The sequence below is a fragment of the Acomys russatus genome, chromosome 27 (assembly GCF_903995435.1).
Source record: "Acomys russatus chromosome 27, mAcoRus1.1, whole genome shotgun sequence".
NCBI lineage: Eukaryota > Metazoa > Chordata > Mammalia > Rodentia > Muridae > Acomys > Acomys russatus.
The window spans coordinates 57,521,506-57,539,719 of NC_067163.1; the positions used below are offsets into that span (position 1 = coordinate 57,521,506).

At 61.2% G+C, this 18,214-nt stretch overlaps 3 protein-coding genes across 4 annotated transcripts; 1 reads left to right on the forward strand and 2 right to left on the reverse strand.

The window, feature by feature from the left end:
- Positions 1-2,207: 2,207 nt before the first annotated feature.
- On the forward strand, positions 2,208-9,394 carry Nr2f6 (nuclear receptor subfamily 2 group F member 6). Its single transcript, XM_051169741.1, has 4 exons — positions 2,208-2,989; positions 5,458-5,552; positions 7,582-8,106; positions 9,065-9,394. Exons 1-4 carry the CDS (start codon positions 2,709-2,711, stop codon positions 9,334-9,336), a joined length of 1,173 nt encoding a protein of 390 aa, XP_051025698.1. The 5' UTR covers positions 2,208-2,708; the 3' UTR covers positions 9,337-9,394.
- A 1,196-nt stretch (positions 9,395-10,590) lies between these two features.
- Positions 10,591-12,418, reverse strand: Ocel1 (occludin/ELL domain containing 1). Its single transcript, XM_051169629.1, has 4 exons — positions 11,937-12,418; positions 11,269-11,434; positions 10,963-11,016; positions 10,591-10,830 (listed from the first exon to the last, which is right to left on the reverse strand). The coding sequence occupies exons 1-4, from the start codon at positions 12,266-12,268 to the stop codon at positions 10,702-10,704; spliced, it is 681 nt and encodes a 226-aa protein (XP_051025586.1). The 5' UTR covers positions 12,269-12,418; the 3' UTR covers positions 10,591-10,701.
- A 1,053-nt stretch (positions 12,419-13,471) lies between these two features.
- Use1 (unconventional SNARE in the ER 1) lies at positions 13,472-16,232 on the reverse strand. 2 transcript variants are annotated; one of them, XM_051169794.1, is made up of 8 exons: positions 15,729-16,004; positions 15,355-15,404; positions 15,202-15,280; positions 14,942-15,094; positions 14,528-14,540; positions 14,192-14,219; positions 13,904-14,075; positions 13,472-13,696 (listed from the first exon to the last, which is right to left on the reverse strand). In XM_051169794.1, the coding sequence occupies exons 1-8, from the start codon at positions 15,861-15,863 to the stop codon at positions 13,514-13,516; spliced, it is 813 nt and encodes a 270-aa protein (XP_051025751.1). In that variant the 5' UTR covers positions 15,864-16,004; the 3' UTR covers positions 13,472-13,513. The 2 variants fall into 2 exon arrangements, with proteins under 2 accessions (XP_051025751.1, XP_051025750.1); XM_051169793.1 differs by lacking the exons at positions 13,472-13,696; positions 13,904-14,075; positions 14,192-14,219; positions 14,528-14,540 and having other exon boundaries at positions 14,885-15,094; positions 15,729-16,232.
- Positions 16,233-18,214: the final 1,982 nt, after the last annotated feature.

Consider the following 18,214-nt stretch of genomic DNA (forward strand, 5'->3'; position numbering starts at 1 on the left):
GCCTGCAGGCCACACCTGTGCAGGTGTGCAGAACAGCTGTGTGTCCTCTGCTGGCCACAGTGCCCCAGGGTCACATGAGTCAGAGGCTGGGTCTCCCCTGGGGTTGGGACCTGTGCTTGCACCTCACTCTGTGGGCTCTGAGGGATAAGGACGGGTGAGGCACACGTGCTGGTGTGTGTGGGAGCTGCCCCCCCATCTCCGGGTTCCCCCCTTCACCTGCAGGCTCTGGGAATGGGGAACCAGGCTTGGCGGCAAACACCTCTGCCCGTCTGGCTGACCCAAGTCTACACAGCTTTGCTAGCCTTCAGCCGGCAGACTTTAGTGGTCAGCCAAGGTCGCCTAGGGATGGGGGGCGGGGGTTCCCAGGCCGCCTCAGCAGTATCTGGCTGTTCCCACGGACGTCCCAGCGGCAGATGGGCCCAGTGTCTTTGTCCCTGGGTCTTCGGCAGCCACAAGGTCAAATGTCACCTCGGGGCCACGGGCAGGGGTTATGGGGGCGGGGCCCGGCCCGGCCCACCCTCGGTTGGGCCCCAAGATCAAGAGGGTGGTAGGGCGGCTGGGACATGGCTGTATGCTTCTGGGGCTCACTTTCCCCACCCCAAACTCTTCCTTTTGGACTAGTCTCCCAAGGTCCCTGTTTATGTAAACTTTGATGACCCAGTTCCCCCCACTTCCAGAGCCTTCTTTCCTCCAACCCCCCCCCCCATCGTTTCTTGAGATAGTGCAACCAAGTCCAGTCTAGGGCTGTCCTCATCCCCCAAAACCAACTATGACCCCCAAAATGATGTATCCTCTGGGCCATCCCGGTTTTGTCCCCACTAAAGCAGAGCTCAGGCTACTCATAGCCCTGGGATGCCCTTGCTGGAGTCTGACCCTGGTCCTTCCTGCCCACTGTACTTGGATCTCCATTTGGCATCCGGGCGGACTCTCCTGGGCAGGTCCGAGGCACCTGGCACCCGGCTGGGCGGACCTGGCCAGCAGAAACCCCTGATGTGTGCTCTCATCTTGTGGGAGGATTTTCACAAGACCCCTAAGCAGGCAGAGAAGCAGGAAGAGAGGGCACAGGGAGTCCGGGCTGGGAGTGTGCCCGGGTGGCCCGCCACCCTGGACCCAGGCCTGCGGAAGAGGCAGAACCGTGACTCAGGGGTGAAAGGTCACCCCAGGAGGGACTTTTCCAGCCTGTTAACCGGTTAAACATTAACAGGCCGGGGAGTCAGGCCTCAACTCACATCTAGGCCTCGAACACGAAGGGAGTTTAATAAATGCGTGCCCTGGGGGGGGGGGGCTGCATACAAAGGGTGCTTAATAAATGCTCGTTCCCGTAAAACTTGGGGGGGGGGGCGAGGCGGGAGCGTCAGGGGCGTGACCGCAGCTGGGAGGCTCGGGACAGCGAGGGAGACATCTGGGGCCCGGTCGGTGACCAGGCCAAGCCCTTTCTGTGAAGTGGAGAAAGGAAAGGAAATGAAGGAGGGACCCAGGACAACAGCCCTGGGCTGGCACGCCTTCCGGCCTCCTCCGGCCACGGGCGCCCGGATTCTCCCCGCCCTGAGGGCCTGAAAGCAGAGGGGGCACCCCTTGACCTCACAGCGCGGCCTCCCCACCCCCAGACTCCGGGCACCAGGTGTCCACCGGAGCAGAGCGCGGGGCGGGGGGCGGGCCAGGCTGCCGAGACTTTGGGTAGGGAGGGCGAGTGGGGGGTCCCCAGCTCCAGCTGGCAGCCGCGCGAAGCAATGCGGGGCGCGCGCGGGTGCGGTGGGGGCGTGCCCGGGCGCAGATGTCCCCCGAGGGCGCGGCTGCCCGGAGCGGCGCGGAGCTCCCTCCCGGAGGCCCCGGGCAGCCAGGGCGCGCAGGGGTTAAGGCTGCGCGGCCGCGTGGGGGAGGGTCAGCCGCGCGCCCCGCCCCGCCCTCTCGCCGGCCCACGGCTCCGGGCGGCGCGCGGCTACCCCATGCCCTTATAAGGGCGGCCGTCGCCGGGGCAACGAGCGCCCGCCCCCGGCCGCGCCGCGCGCCCCCGCCCCGCCCCCGCCGGCGCCGATGGAACGCGGGTGTCAGGCCGGCCGCAGCGCGGGGCCGGCGGCGAGCGCCAGGGCGAGGCCGAGGCTCGGGCCCAGGCGCAGGCCCAGGCCGGTCGCGCGCGCGCTCGGCGGGGAGAGGAGCCGGGGGAGGCCGCGGGTCGCACTCCCCACTCGGCTCTACCGCCCGGACCTCCGCGGTTGCGGCCGGCGGCGCGCGGCGTCCGGGACTCCGGGTCTCCGGCGCGCGCTCCCGCCGCCCCTCCCCCCGCGTCGCGCAACTTGCGGCCAAAGTTTCCCCCCCTGGAGGCGGGGGCGCGCGCGCGCGCTCGGATGGCGAGCCACTAAGTTGGCCTGGGCGGCGGGGCCGGGCCATGGCCCGCGCGTCCCCACCGGGTCCCCAGGACTCCGGACCACGGGGCCCGGGCGCCCCAGACTCGCGCCTCTAGCGCGCCCCCGCCGGCCGCGGGCACGCGTGGGAAAGTTGGCCTGGAACCGGCCCGACCAGTTCCTGCCGGGCGCGCGGACCGGCCGCAGGAAGTTGCAGCAAAACTTTTTTTCGGGGGGTGCGACCGGAGCCCCCCAAGCGCGCGGGCTGCATGCGCGCAGGGTAGCCGGGTCCGCCTCGGGTCGCCAGGCGTGCCCAGAGGGGACGGGCTCGCCTCGGGGCGCCCCAGCCCCGCCGTCCCGGGGGCTATGGCCATGGTGACCGGTGGCTGGGGCGGCCCCGGAGGCGACACGAACGGCGTGGACAAGGCCGGTGGAAGCTACCCACGCGCGACCGAGGACGACTCGGCGTCGCCTCCGGGGGCGGCCAGCGACGCGGAGCCGGGTGACGAGGAGCGCCCGGGGCTGCAGGTGGACTGCGTGGTGTGCGGGGACAAGTCCAGCGGCAAGCACTACGGCGTGTTCACCTGCGAGGGCTGCAAGAGTTTCTTCAAGCGCAGCATCCGCCGCAACCTCAGCTACACCTGCCGGTGAGCCCCACGCGCGGCCACCGGGCCGGCCCGGACCTGCACGGTCACCTTGGGCCTGGCGCTGACCTTCCCCGCACCCGCATCCCCGCCCCAGGCCACGGGCACGGCCCGGGTCGCGATCGGGTATACAGTTGGCGTTGCATGTGTGCAGATCGTCCTTCCCCCCCTCCCGCAGGTGGTCTTTACTCCTGTCCCCCTGCCCTGGAGTGCTGGTTCTGCTACGCAGGCAGTGCTCGGGGGGTACTGTCAGAAGTGGGGACCCCCTTTCCAGCTCCCAGTGCCCGTTTTCTCATGGGGGCCCGTCACGCGTGGTGCCCAGTGGGAATCAGAGGTGCAGGTCGCATCGCGGGGCTGGAGGCGTCCAGGGGCCATTGTCTGCGGCCGCGCGGATCGATCCGGCGCGCCCTTGGGTCAAATATCACTTCCAAAGTCGCCAGGGCGCGGGCAGCTGGAGGGACGCCCGGGTGGGTGGCTCCGCATGGCTGCCCTCGCTGGCAGAGGGGGGGCTGCTGTGCACGGGGGTCTGGGCCTGTCCAACAGAGGGGCACCCCGTGGACTCTGGGTCACCGGAAGCCACCGCCGGAGGGCCAGCAAGGCCACCGGAATTGACCGCACCCCCCACTCTCGGGCTGGTGCAGCCTCGGGGGCCCCGGGACGATCCCTTAAACTTAGGGGTTGTTCTAAGTGAGGGACCCGTGGGACATGCCGCCTGGTGTGGACCCTTCTGCGGGGCAGGGCGTGGCCTTGCTTACTGGCTGCCGCTGGGGACAGAAAGTCTCTTGGAAAAGAGGTTGGGTGTCCAGGACAGGGGTTGCAGACCACTTTCAAGGCATGCAGAAGCCGGGATCTGCACACCACCACCACCACCCACAGCCGCTGGGGCCTCAGAATAGGGCAGGCAGCCTTGCTGCTCAGGTTCGCAGAGCCCCCAGAGAAGTTGTAGGATTATCCGAAGGGTCCTGGCCCCGGGGTGGGCTTAGCAGGTGGAGCTGTGGGGGCTGGCGTGTGGAGTTGGGGCTCCCCTCCCAACAGGTACCTGCTAGTGGCCCATCAGCTGGGGCCTGCCAGCACGTTAGAGTTTGGACTTGGTGGGGACCGGCCTTGTGCCCCTCCTCCATCTGTAACTGGGCCACCAGACTTTGGCCTCATTCTCGCGACTGGAATGAGTCCCTGGGTCTGGCTGGGTCTTCGGAGAGAGGAAGGGGGCTGGGGCAGGTTCAGGGCCAGGCCTGCTCTCTGGGTTCCTTAGGACCTACCTATGCTGTGTGACCTTCTGTGGTTGGTTGCCCTCTCTGAATCTTAGTGGACCAGCAGCTATCTGTCGTGGAAGGCATCAGGAAGTGGCCTCAAAGTCCTGGGATATGGCAGGCAGAAGAGGGAACAGGGGGGCTTAGGGGGCTGCTCTCTCAGGTGAGGCAGGTGGCACCAAGGGAGCCATAGCCAGTGTGTGTGTGAGCAGAGTCTGGTCATGCTGGATTGAGAAGTTGGCTGCTGTGTGTCACACAGTCCCAGCCACGCCTGGACAGCATAGCGAGGGGACAGTGGCCCTTCCCCCCTCCCCTTTCAAACACAGAAACAGCGACAGCCATTGGAACGAGGCACCTAGTCACATCAGGTGAAATGGCTAGAAGGATTTACTGTCCCATCCCTGCAGCCGGGAAGGCCTTCCCTCAGTGCGGCCCACCCGCCCAGGGCCTGGCCAGTTCCGCCTGGCCGACCTGATCCCCCCGGCCACCTGGCTGCTGGCTTTGTTCTGCCTGTGCCTGAGACCTCTCTGCCCCCGCTGGGCCCCTTCCTGGGGCCTTGAAAAGCCACAGGGTCTGGCCTTGCCTAACCCTGCCCTGAGCTGGGGCTGCCCCCCACCCCGCCAGAGCCCCCAGGACCCCTGGGCTCTTCTGCGGGGCAGCAGCTGGTGTGTGGTGCAGGAGCAGGCTGGGTGGAGAGGCCAGTACCCAGCCCTCGGCTTGATTTCTACTCCATGGCTCCTTGGTGCCCAGATTGGACGGTCCTCGAGCACTGGCCAGAGCAAGGGTCCTGGGCTTGTGGAGAGCTGGGGGGGCACCGGGGGGGCGGCAGGTGTTCTCGGAGGGACAGGCTCTGCTCATCCCTTACATCTCAGCAGGGGCAGCAATGTTGGGGTCACACAGTGCCGTGGCCAAGAAAAATGAAAAGTCATTCTTCGTCCTTTGGCGTTTCAAGTCCGTTCTACTGTAGCCGCTGCCAGAAAAGGCTTCTCTGTTTCTGTCCCTTTGGGAAACTTCTATTCATCCTTCAAAACCCATTCCTAAAATGGCCCCTTTGTGTGCTGTCCTTCAACACCCCTTGTGATCCAATTGCCCAGTTCCAAATTGGGGAACTGAGTCCCCACAGTGTGCCTCTGGGGCTACCGTCACCATCCAGGGAGCCCCCACTGGTGTGTGTCACCGGTTTTCAGGTGCATCACTATGAACCCTGGCCTGTGTCTCCAGGTCCAACCGCGAGTGTCAGATTGACCAGCATCACCGGAACCAGTGTCAATATTGCCGCCTCAAGAAGTGCTTCCGGGTGGGCATGCGTAAGGAGGGTGAGTAGCCATGTGGGTGTGGCCATGGCCGGGGCCTGGGGGTGGGGGGGCATCCAGCCTTGATACCAGATACCCTGCCTGAATCTCTGACCTCAGAGGGCAGCTCTCCCCCCTTTTTCTTTGCTGACCTCCCTTTCTGAGCTGGGATTTTTATTTATTTATTTTTATTTGTTTACTCTCTACTCTGTTTGCTGAAGGCAGGACTCAGCCAGATTATAGCCCCAGGGAGGCCCAGCAGCCTGTCCCCGCCCAGGAGACCTGGGTGGACAGACATACTGGACAGCTGGACCTCAGATCCTCTCAGCTCCCCCCAGAATCCAAGTGCAACCTGGGGCAGCCACTCAGCCCTGAGGGTTGGGAGCTGGGACTAGTGAGGGGAGGGGAGGCTATCTGGGGCGTGGATGTCACCTAGCTGTCTGACGCTGGTCACCTTCCTGTGAGTTTCTAAGGACCTGAGAGTGCCCACTGCTTATGGTTTACCTCAGATTGAGAGCCATAGTGGTGCAGGCTTGTCCCAGTTCCTGTGAGGCTGAGGCAGGAGGATTTCCAGTTTGAAGTTAACTTGTGATACATAGCAAAACCTCATTAGGAAAAAAACACACATGTACTCCTGCACATTTGCACATACATGCACAAGCACACAGGCACACACAAATACATGTGTGCACAAATGCACACGTTTGCACGCACAGACATGCATGTACACTGGAGCACATCAGCCTCGTTTGGTGACTCTTTGGTCCTTTTAAGTGTGACAGTGACTCCTGCCCTGTCCTTGCCCGACTTGTCTGAGGACTTGTCAAGTCCTGATAGGTGTCCAGCCGGAGCCTGTGATCTCCAACCTTCCTGCACAGAACTGCGCTCCAGGTGCCGTGGCGCCCAGAGCCTCTGCACGGCTGCATGGCTGCACAGCTGGTCCTCCTTCCAGGCGTCCCTGGTGTCCCCTCACCTCCTTTAGAGTTAGTTCCTCAGTTCACCTGCTTACAAAACATCTACCTTGCTCTGAAACCAACACCCTTCACCCATACAGGGCCTGCGCCAGGCCCTGGTACACGGTAGGTGTTCAACAAATGGCTCCTGGCTGGAATTACCGTGCACACAACAGGCACTATTGAAAGCAGAGCCACTCAGATTCGGGAGTAGCTTAGTGGTCATCTGCTGTGTTTGACATGTGAGGAAACAGGGACAGACAGCACATGGGAGAGGTGTGTGCTGACATTTGAATTCCAGCAGTGTAGACTGGATGGAGGAGGAAGAGGGGGTGGGGAGGAGCAGGATTCTGAGATGTGGGACATTCTGGGCACAAGGCTGGATGGGGTTCCCATCGGGGAGCATTTGGAGCCTTACACAGCTGCAGCTGTTTGACATGTCCCCCACCCCCACCCCCCTTCTCTGCCATCCTTAACTCTGGCTCTACCTGGGCTGACCTGGAGTTCACCCACCAGTGAGACAGGTGCCAGCTCATTAAAGCACACTCATTAGCGGCCTCCTGGCTTCCCGCCCAGGCTGCCCTCCCCATGCTAAAATGCCTTGGGGAGCCAACCCGTGCCCCTCCGTGCCTCAGTTTACTTTCACCCCAACCGTGACTGAGGACTCAGATAAGCGTTGACTTTTTTCCAGTTTGTTTTGGTTTGGTTTTTTGAAAAGAGGATTTCATGTATCCCAGTCTGGCCTCAAACTTACTTTATGCTTGGGCTGGCCATCCTGCCTCTGTGCTTCAGAGCTGGGGTGACTGTATGCACCACCTTGGACAAAGCTAACAATGGCAGCCCCTGTGCTTGGGGACCACTACCAATGCCGCATTAGCGCTGTTCCCACAAGGGAGAGCTGGAAGAAGTGGGGGGTGCGGGGGTGGGGGGACACGCCGACGGATCCGGAGTTCTCGGTGATTGACAGATGTGGCCTCCACATTGCAAGAGGACGGGAGCCTGGGGGGCTGGGCCCCTGACGCGGCTAGTGGCCAGCGCGTGCCCGGTCCCCTGTGGCCGTCCCGCACTGATGCCTGACGCCGCCCCGTCTCCCTCCACAGCCGTGCAGCGCGGCCGGATCCCACACGCGCTCCCAGGCCCCGCGGCCTGCAGCCCCCCGGGCGCGGCGGGCGTGGAGCAGTTCGCGGGGCCGCCGGTGTCCGAGCTGATCGCGCAGCTGCTGCGTGCCGAGCCCTACCCCGCGGCCGGGCGCTTCGGCGGCGGCGGCGCCGTGCTGGGCATCGACAACGTGTGCGAGCTGGCGGCGCGCCTGCTGTTCAGCACGGTCGAGTGGGCCCGCCACGCGCCCTTCTTCCCCGAGCTGCCGGCCGCCGACCAGGTGGCGCTGCTGCGGCTCAGCTGGAGCGAGCTGTTCGTGCTGAACGCGGCGCAGGCAGCGCTGCCGCTGCACACGGCGCCGCTGCTGGCCGCCGCGGGGCTGCACGCCGCGCCCATGGCCGCCGAGCGCGCCGTGGCCTTCATGGACCAGGTGCGCGCCTTCCAGGAGCAGGTGGACAAGCTGGGCCGCCTGCAGGTGGACGCCGCCGAGTACGGCTGCCTCAAGGCCATCGCGCTCTTCACGCCTGGTGAGCCGCCCCGCCCAGACTGACCCCTCCGAGGCAGGCCACGCCCCAAGCAGCCCATTCCCACGGACAAGCCACGCCCCTGAGCAGACCCCACTCAGCCTGCCACAGATCAGGCTCCCAAACAGACCCTAGCCACGTTGCACCCACGGGCCACACCCCTGGCCCAGATACTGCGATCCAGCCCGGGACACCCAGGCCATGCCCTTCCCTCTCCTACCAACCTGGGCCAGTTCGTCGCCCCCTCCCCACTCTCCCAAGCCAGAGTGAGGGAACAGTGCCTCAGGTCACACCCTTTTGGCACAGGTGATGCCTGTACACCTGCCCAGTCTCACTCTGACCTAACACCGCCCCCAGGTTCCTGACAATGCTCTAAGCTGCTTAAGACCATGCCCCGTGGTTTACTTCTGATGTGGCCCCATCATGCTCCCAAGACTGAGCCAGACAGTGCCCTACTGTGCCTCCAGTGCCACGCCTCTTGGATGAAGGACACCAAAAATGACCCTAGGTTTCATCCCAGGTCACACTTCAAGGGCCAATACATGCCTTTGTTCTGCTGGGGGACGACACTGTCTTAGAGACTCTGAGATGGTCCCCAGTACCTTATCTAAATGTTTGCTCAGTAGTGTGAAGGCTTGGCACCTCGGCCCTTGGTGGGCTGAGGCAAGAGACAGTATGTGAGCTTTCAGTGGGCGTGGCTGAGGGAGACTGGGTTAGAGGCGTGGCTTGAAGGCCCCTCCCACAAAGGGTGGGGCTGACCCTTTCAGAGGGTTCTTGGGTGCAGGTCCCTCAGTTCTACGCTGCTTGTCTGTGGTGGACCCTGCCTTAGATACACAGACTATGCCCAGGGTTCCCGTCTGCACTCATGCCCTCCTCCAGTGGCGTCCATAGCCTGCTCCCCTGTACTTTTCTCGCCCTGCTTCCTGAATCGTGACTGTCCTTTGGTCCCGGCTTCCTGCAGATGCCTGTGGCCTTTCTGACCCAGCCCATGTGGAGAGCCTGCAGGAGAAGGCACAGGTGGCCCTCACCGAGTACGTGCGTGCCCAGTACCCGTCACAGCCCCAGCGCTTTGGGCGCCTGCTGCTGAGGCTGCCGGCCCTGCGCGCTGTACCCGCGTCCCTCATCTCGCAGCTCTTCTTCATGCGCCTGGTGGGCAAGACACCCATTGAGACGCTCATCCGGGACATGCTGCTGTCAGGGAGCACCTTCAACTGGCCCTATGGCTCAGGCTAGTGATGGACCGCTTCCAGGACACATGGATCTGGGGATCAGGTCCCCAGCTTCTCTCCTGAGACTGATTTCTTTTTTTAAAGACTGTGAAATGTTTAACTGTTTTGTTTTTTAAATAATCATGAAACCAAAAAAAAAAAAAAAAAAAAAAGATCTTCAAGGCCCCAGCCTTGTCCTCCTGGCCGCTCCTGGTCCGGGTGGGGCTGAGGGTCTGGTGCCAGCGTGGTGGTGCCCCTGGTGTGGTGGGTATGGGCCTGGTGTCTGGAAAAGCCCCTGGGGCTGGGCAGGGGTTCTGTGGGCCAGGAGGGTCCCCTGGATACATGGTCCGTGGTCAGCACTATGGGATGATGAAATCATGGCCAATAATAAAGATATTCCCCTCCCTACTTGCTCAGCCTCCATTTCCTTCTGCAGTGCTGAGGAGGTAACCAGGGCCTACTGGGTGCTAAGTGGGTTCCGGTGAGGTGAGAGCTAAGGAGAGCCCTGGCGGAGGCTTTCCCAAGACATCTTTGTAGTGAGGCCAAGCTGCACCTGGAGTGCTCAGGCGCTTTGAGGTTCATGGGATCAAGACCCTTTTTCAGTTTGAGTTGTTTCTTAAGAAACATAAGTTGTTTCTAAAGTCGCTGTAAGGAGGTAGGGACAGACTTTGAAGTGTAGGGAGTGCACAGCCTAGCGATGGTGGCGCACGCCTTTAATCTCAGCACTCAGGAGGCAGAGGCAAAAGCATCTCTGAGTTCGAGGCCAGCCTGGTCTACAAAAGGAGTCTAGGAAGGCAAGGCTACACACAGAGAGACCCTGTTTCAGGAAAAAAGAAAAAGAAATGTACCAGGGAGTTAGGGGCACAACTTTGGGGTGGGTTGAGTGTTAGCTCTATGCTTAGCATGCCCAAGTCCTGTGGTCATTCCTACAAAACCCCACATATGTGGCCTCTGTTGGAAGACATCTCGGTTTCCCTGGGTTTTAACTTGTGCCACCTTTCCAGGACCAGAGGTAACTGGACTCCTGGCTTGCAACTGGCCTGGCTCTTATCCTCTGTGGCTTAGGGGGACACACAGCCTGTGCAACACTGACCCCAGGCCAGGTCAGGGAAAGTGAGGTCCTCTGTGGTGTGGAGGGGACCAGAGTGTCCTCAGGTGCAGCCCCTGCGGACAGGCCCCAAACACTGCCCCTCCCCCACCCCGTGTCCCCATCACACACAGAAACCTGTAGTCTGGGAGGAACAGGCTCACCCTGTAGCCCAGGCAGCTGCACACAGTAGGCATCTAATCCATGTTTATTCTCTGGGATCTTCCACAGGTTTCTCTTCCCTGGAGGAACTGGAGTGCGGCTCCTCATGGAAGGAGGAGCCAGCCACCATCTGCACGACACTTAGAAGTACACAGACTCCTCGCTGCTGCTGTCCCCTTGGTCATCAAATTTTCTGATCTGGGCCTTGAGGTGCCTCAGTTTACCCTTCAGGTATCGGCAGCGAGCCTCCTTATCTAGGAAGCCAGGATCCTAGGGGAACAAGAGTTGAGGGAGTCCTCCTTGCACTCTGGCCTGAGGCCCTCAAGCTCTCATTACAGGGCCCAGCCTCAGGGCAGCGCCAGACCACAGCGACACCGCTGTGGCCCAGGATTCTCCACTCACCGACCGCTTCTTCTCAAACTCTCTCCTGACACGAACTGCCAAGTGAGCCTCCTTCTGAAAAGAGGAAGAGAGGAGGGGACGGGAAGGTGAACTGGGGGGCGGGGAGCTGAGGATGAGCTAGGGCACGGGGGGGGGGGGGGAACGGGGAAGCTCGGGGGCACGGAGGTGAGCTAGGGCACGGGGGTGGCGGGGAAACGGGGCACGAGGGAGTAGGGGCTGGGGCACAGAGGGGTGCTGGGCGGCGGGGAGCTACGGGAACAAGGGGTGAGGCACAGAGGGGTGCTGGGGCCCCCCTCCGGAGCTGACCTGAGTTCGCGGCCGAGGCAGCGACAGCAGCAGGGCCTCCAGCTGCCCGAGCCTGGCCTGCGCCGCCTCCACCTCCCGCTGCAGCTCCGAGAACTCGGAGAACTGGTCCTGGAACACGGCGGCATAGCGGCTGCGCTCCCGGCCGCTGCGCACTGGCGGGTACTTACTGCCGGGTTGGAAGGGATCGGTGGGTGAGCGGAACGAAATCTGCCTTCCACCCCATCGTGGCAATCGCTTCTCTTTGCCATGTTGGAACCGCAACCCAAAATACCGTCTCCCCCCACCCCCACTGCCTAACTTCATAAACCCTCAAGCTTCACTGTTCTTTCCTGGTTTCCAGACACTAAAAAGCATGGAGGGGTGCGGTGGTGCACGACTGTTAATCCCAGCACTTGGGAGGCAGAGGCAGGAGGATCTCTTTGAGTTTGAGGTCAGCCTGGTCTACAGAGGGAGTCCAGGACAGCCAAGGCTACACAGAGAGACCTTGTCTCAAGAAAAGAAAAGAAAAGGAAAGGAAAGAAAAGAAAAGAAAAGAAAAAGAAAAAAAGGAAACAACGCGGGCATGTGACTCTAGGAGGCTGAGGCCGGAGGATCATGATTTTAGAGGCTATCTTGGGGTACACGGCCAGACCCGGTCTTACAACAAAAAGCCACAAGGGGACACTTACAGCTCGTAGTCGGGCACTGGGTTGGAGCAAGGTACCAGGTCCCCAGGAGGCCTGTCTGGTTGCAGCGAAGCCTGGGTGCGCAGCTCGTCCGCAAACACGATCCTCCGGGTCCTCCTGCGATGCTCCCAGGACCCAGGCTGGCACTGCGGTGGGCGGGCGCGGGGCTTGGGGCCGGGCGGGTGGGGCTGCGCGCGCTCCCGGGCAGGCATGCGCAGGGCGGCGGCGCTCGGGCGACCCCCGGCGGCGGGGCGCGAACTGCAAGTAGCGCCCGGGCGCCTGGACCGCCCGGCCGGAGCACCGCGCCTGGAGGCGGGGCTTGTGGGTATTTGCATACGCGAGCGCGGTTGGCTGCCCACGCAACCCAGGCTCCGCCCCTTGTCGACGGACTCCGGAAGATGCGCCGCGGCGTCACCGCGCCGTCATTTGCATGACCCCGCCCAGGGCCAGACGTCACGGCCACCCCGGGCCCGGCGACCCCCGCGCGTCCGTGGCGGTGCGGGTCAGTAGCGGCCCGACGCAGCCCGCAGCCCCCAACCGCCTGTGGGTCACCCGTCCACGCCGCTCGGTGTCACCTGCTCCGGAGCTGCAGCTGGCCCTGCCGCCGGGATCGCAGCCGTGCAGGAACTGCGGGCGGGTGGGCGGGCGCTCGCCCGGGGCGGGCTCCGTGGGTGGGCGGGGCTGCGGCCAGGGCTCCCCGCCCGCCCCTTCACTCCCCAGTGCGCTTGTTGGGAAGTCCAGGTAGTTTTTACCAACTTGACTTGGTTTAGTTGCTCAGTGTACGCACGTCTCCCCTAAACCAGATGCTCCCCTTCGCTGGGCTGGCTGATCTGCCTGCCTCCCCTAGCACTGGGATCACAGGCTCCTGCTCCCCACCCTGGCATTTTAGATGGGGACTGGAGATTCGAACCCAGATCTACAACTTGGGCAACAAGTACTGTTACTGAGTCACTTCCTTGTCCGTCCCCTACAAAGTGTAGACTTTTATTATGTTATTATATTGGGTGTGGGCATGTGAGTGCAGGTGACCACAGAGGACAGAGGTGTCAGGCTCCCTGGAGCTGGGGTTACAGTAAATATATTATTTATTATTAAATATAGCTTTTCGGGCTGCAGAGATGGCTCAGAGGTTAAGATGCCTGCTAGTGCTTTCAAAGGTCCCAGGTTCAATTCCCAGCAAGCACACGGTGGCTCACAACCATCTATGAGATCTGGTGCCCTCTTCTGGTGTGTAGGTGTACATGCACGCAGAACACTGTTTACATAATAAATCTTTTTTAAAAGTCTTTCAAAATAAAAATATAGCTTTTCATCTGCTTTTTGTTCCTTATTCTTACTGCATTTTATTTTGTTTGTGCTCTGGGGTGGAACTCCAGTTGCCGGGCTTTGTGGCAAGTGTGCCTTTACTGTCTGAACCGTCTTACAAGCCTTCCTGGTTTTGAGACCTGGTCTTGTGGTGTAGCACAGGCTGCCCTGGGACTCAGCGTCTGGAGCCCTGAGCCAACAGGCGGAGGCTGAAGGCTGCCTGCAGGGGGCACCACCGGCGTGCGTGTGCGAGCTGGCACTACAGCGGGCTTTCTTTACTTCAGCCTGGGCATGATTCGGATAAAGAGGATCATGCTGATGAACACGAAGCACACCACGATGAGCATGGCCCACAGCAGCCAGTTCACTGACTTCTGCGCGTGCTGCTCCAGCCGCTCCGACTCCAGCTTCAGCCTCCCCAGGTTCTGGTCGGCCATCTTGAGTGAGTGTGACAGGGTCTGTGGCAGAAGCAGGGACTCAGACCAGATGGGCCCTGCCCTGCCCGGTGGTCCTGCCCGTGTGATGTTGCGTCCTCGGCCGGGTATGCCTCAGCCGCCCCCACCTCAGGCTTTACTAAATTCCCCCTCAACCAGCAAACCAGCAGTCGCCCTGGCCTCTCCTCAGAGCTTCCTCAGCGCTGAGCAGAGGCTACGGTGCTGCCACACCTGGTTGTCCTTCTTGATGACGCTCTGGGCGGCCAGCGTGTTGGTCTTGAGGCTGCGGGCCAGGCCAAGCATCTCCTTAGCCAGCTTCTCCTGGAGGTCCTGGTGCCTCTGGAGGACGAGGTCCAGCTCTGATGCCGACTGCTTCTCATCCGCAGGTCTGGGGCCCTTCGCTCTGCTGACCCCGCATTTGTGGGTACCCAGGAGTAACAGGTGGTTATAGATACCCACGTGGCACCTTCCCGAGGATCCCGGGGCCCAGGACCCACCCTCAGTGCCCGAGACACTCACCCGCGCTTCCTCATGTCCGTCTCCATCTCTGGAAACAAAAGAGCCAAGGAAGATGGTTGGTTTCCTGTTTCTAACTCCTGACGTTGACCTGGGCCAAGTCGGCTACCCAGCATGCTGTTCTGCCACAGGGCTCCACAGAACACCTTTCCTATCCCCAAGGTCCCAGGTCCCTCTCAGTGGCCTAGCGGGGTGCTGGGGTGCTTTGCGTTGTGTCTCCTGGGGACCACACTCTCTTTCTCTGCCTCCCCTTCAGGCGTGACTCAGAAGACCCGTGGTGACCCTCAGCAGCCAGGCAGGCGTGAGAGGCATGGGGCAGCTGGGGCAAGGACGACTCACCTCCTGATGACTCCTGTGGGAGAAGGGGAGGGGCATGAGGCTGTACACTCTAATGTCATCCCCAAATCTCTCTCTCTGCTTCAGGCTGACCCCCGTAAAGCCCTCTGAAGGCTATAGTCTTTGTACTTTTGTAAAGACACTCACCCAAATTCTGCTGGGGCTTAGGCAGATGTGGTCCGCTCTCATTTTGTTTTATTTTTTGACACAGGGTCTCACTGTGTGTCCCTGGCTGTCCTGGAACTCACTCTCTGTAGACCAGGCTGGCCTCGAACTCATAGAGATCCTCCTGCCTCTGCCTCCCCTGGGGAAGCCTTCCCTGTGGACCCTCTAGGTGTCTGGTACTATTTCCATCTGTCTCTAGACTGTTGCTATCTAGAGGTTGGCCCCAGGGACGAGGGACAGAGAGAATCGCACCGTGCCCAGCAGCTCACTCCGCATCTCACTGGTGTAGCGCGCCCGAGACTGTAAATGTACAGTCTTGGTGGCAGGCACCCGCTCCCTGGCTGTGGTGGGCACGCGGCCAGGGGCCAGGAACTGGTTAGCGAGAGCCTTCTCGGAAGAGGAGGTCTGAGGAGACATGGGAAGGGGAAGATGAGTCACTGGAGGGCTGTGACCCGGTCCTGAGGACCGTGGGACCCCGACTTTGGCCCGAGGGGGTGGGAGGGCAGGCTCACCAACTTCTCGGCCTGCAGCATGCCCTTCAGAAAGTCCACCTTGCGGGAGTACTCACTGATCACTTCCGAGGCGGGTTTGCTGAAAGGCAGCAGGAGGTAATCAACCTGCTGCTGTGGAGCTGGGGGGGCACGTCTCCCTGCCCCCACACTCACCTCGCTTGGACTTTCAGGGCCTGTAGCATGTCTTCCAAGGCACCCACATACTGGGGGGGGGGAATGGGTGTCAGCCAGGCCAGGGGCCCCTGGGTGGACTGCAGGAGTCACAGCAGGGAGAGGGGTGGGGCCGGGAGAGAGGAGGAACCGGGCGGGGGGGGGTCGGGGGCGGGCGCCGCAACTTAAAACATGGGCACTCAGAGGGCGTGGCCTGCGCTGAAGGGGTGGGGCCAGCGAGAGGAGGCGTGTGCGCCGAGGAGCGGAGCGACACTTGACGCGCGGCGCCGGCCGGAAGGGGCGTGACCAGCGGCCTGTGGGTCGCATCCTCGCCTTCTAGGGCTCGAGGCCTCTGCGACGGCATGGGATTCCCTCACCTTCTCCAGTCGCCACTCGTCCGGTTCCCGTTTTGCTGCCGCCATCGACTCGCAGCGACAGAGCAGCCTCACCAGGTTCAACTCCAGGCGCGACGTCGCCAGCGGGCGGTGACAGGCCCCTTCCGCCTGCGCCATCTTAGAAAGGGGCGGAAGTGCCTGCGCGGGGTCTTCCGGGCGATCGTCCCTCCCCTCCAGGACCTGCCCCGCTACGCTGGGGACGGAAGTGGCGTTTTTTGTTTTTTTAAAGCCGCAGTTTATACAAGGGTAAATCGTTCTCCTCCCAGGAGAGCATCTTTCTAAAATGGTAATGTTGTTGTTCGGCATATTTTCGCTTTGTGAGGCAGAGTCTCTTTGTAGCCCGGTCGGGCCCGGAACCGCCATCACGTCCGAGGAGCCCTGGTTGGAAGGACGGGCCCTCCAGCTTCGATCCCGGGTCATTGAGTTCTTGCTACGAAGCATCCCGAGCTCAGTGCGCAGGTTCCACAGCCAGGTCATGCCCTCTGTCTTCTCCTGGGCCCAGCCTGGGGCTTCTCAGCTCGGTGGCGTGCCAGGCCGGCGCTTCCACCCCTTAGACCTGGCGGTTTCCAGCCCTGGCCGCCTGCATCTGGAGCTCTCGCCCGGGATGGAGGGAGGAGGGCCGGGAAAGATACAGTGAGTGGGCCATCAGGGCTGGGGGGCGGCGGGGGGAGGGACAGAGAGGTAGAGAGAAAAGGGGGGGGGAGTCAGGGGCCTCACACACAAACGTCTACATTTTAATTGTGGCGGTGGCGGGGCACGCCTTTAATTTCAGCACTCAGGACAGAGGCAAGAGGATCTCGGTTCAAGGCCAGCCTGGTGTAAAATAGTGGGTTCCAGGAAAGCCAGAGCCACACAGAGAAACTCTGTCCAAAAAGAACTATTTAAATCTTTAATACTGGATCCCCTGGCGCTGGAATAAGGGTGACTATGACGGTCATGTGCTAGGAGCTGAGCCCTGCTCCTTGTGTTTGAATGAAAATGGCTCTTATAGGAAGCCATAGAGCCTAGCACTTTTAGGAGGTGTGGTCTTGTCACTATGGGATGGGCTTTGAGGACAGCCCCCTCCCCCTCGCCACACACATAGGCTTTTTTTTTTTTTTTTTTAAGCCTTGCCTGTCCTGGAATTCACTCTGTAGACCAAGCTTTGAGGCCTTAAAAGCTCAAACTAGAAGCCAGGCATGGTGGTGCACACCTTTAATCCCAGCACTCTGGGAGGCAGAGGCAGGTGGATCTCTATGAGTTCGAGACCAGCCTGGTCTACAAAGCAAGACTAGGACTGCCAAGGCTACAGAGAGAAACCTCAAAAAGCCAAAACCAAATAAACAAACAAAAAATTACGCTAGGCCTCCTGCCGTACTCCAGTTCGTTTCCTGCTGCTCCAGACGAGGCGGCCTCAGCTCCCTCTGCCTGCATGCCACCATGCTTCCGCTGTGACGAAAGTGGCTAAACCCCAGAACTGTGAGCTAGCCCCAACTACATGTTTTCTTTTATAAGAGTTGCCGTGGTCATGGTGTCTCTTCACAGACAGTTCTCTGAAGGAACGGTGAGCTCTCCTAACCCTGAACCAGCTCTCCAGGTGCCGTGGTCATGGTGTCTCTTCACAGACAGCTCTCTGAAGGAGCGGTGAGCTCTCCTAACCCTGAACCAGCTCTCCAGGGCTTCTGGGGACAGAGCCCCATCGTGCAGCAGCACACTGGCACCTGCACCGTCGTGACCACACTGACAGAATGCCTCTCCGTCCTTAGGTGGGAGGGTGCTGTGCTGTGTGTGCGCATGTTTTACTCTGCGGCCTGCACAGATGTACCTACAGGAGAGCGGTGCGTGTGTGCTGCTGTGTCACACATCACAGGTCAGAGGACAGCTTGCAGGACTAGGTTCTCTCCTTCCACCACAGGCCTGGCCCTAGCTGCCATTGCTTCGACTGGCCTGGCCTTCTCCCACGCCTCAGGTCACCTGGGGTCCTGCTCACTTCAGAACATGCCCTAGAGGACACAATTCAGGGTCCACGGTGCAAGGCCTTCCCTCCCCAGCTGTGCGGCGGCCAGGAAGAGCACTGGCAGAATAGTTAGTTCTGTGGAGCTCATCATGAACTGACCACAGCTGTGCAGGAGGCTGAGGAAGTGTTGAGAGTGAGGGACGTCCCTGAAAAGGACAGTGGCCTGTGTTCAAACATCTAGTCACATAAAGAGCCAGTGTAGGCCAGGGGCTGGGCCAGACTGCAGGCTTCCCTGCTGCTGCCTCTGACATCAAAAGGCAATGGTGACCCTGGAGAGATGTTGAGGGCATCCTGCTTCCCCGAGGATGCACGTTCACATCTCAGCACCTCGTCCAGGGGCTGATGCTCCTTTTCTGGCCTCCACAGGCACCAGGCACATGTGGTGCACAGTCACATATATTCAGTGCAAACACCCATTACCATGAAATAAAAATAAATCTTAGCCGGGTGCAGTGGTGGCGCACGCCTGTAA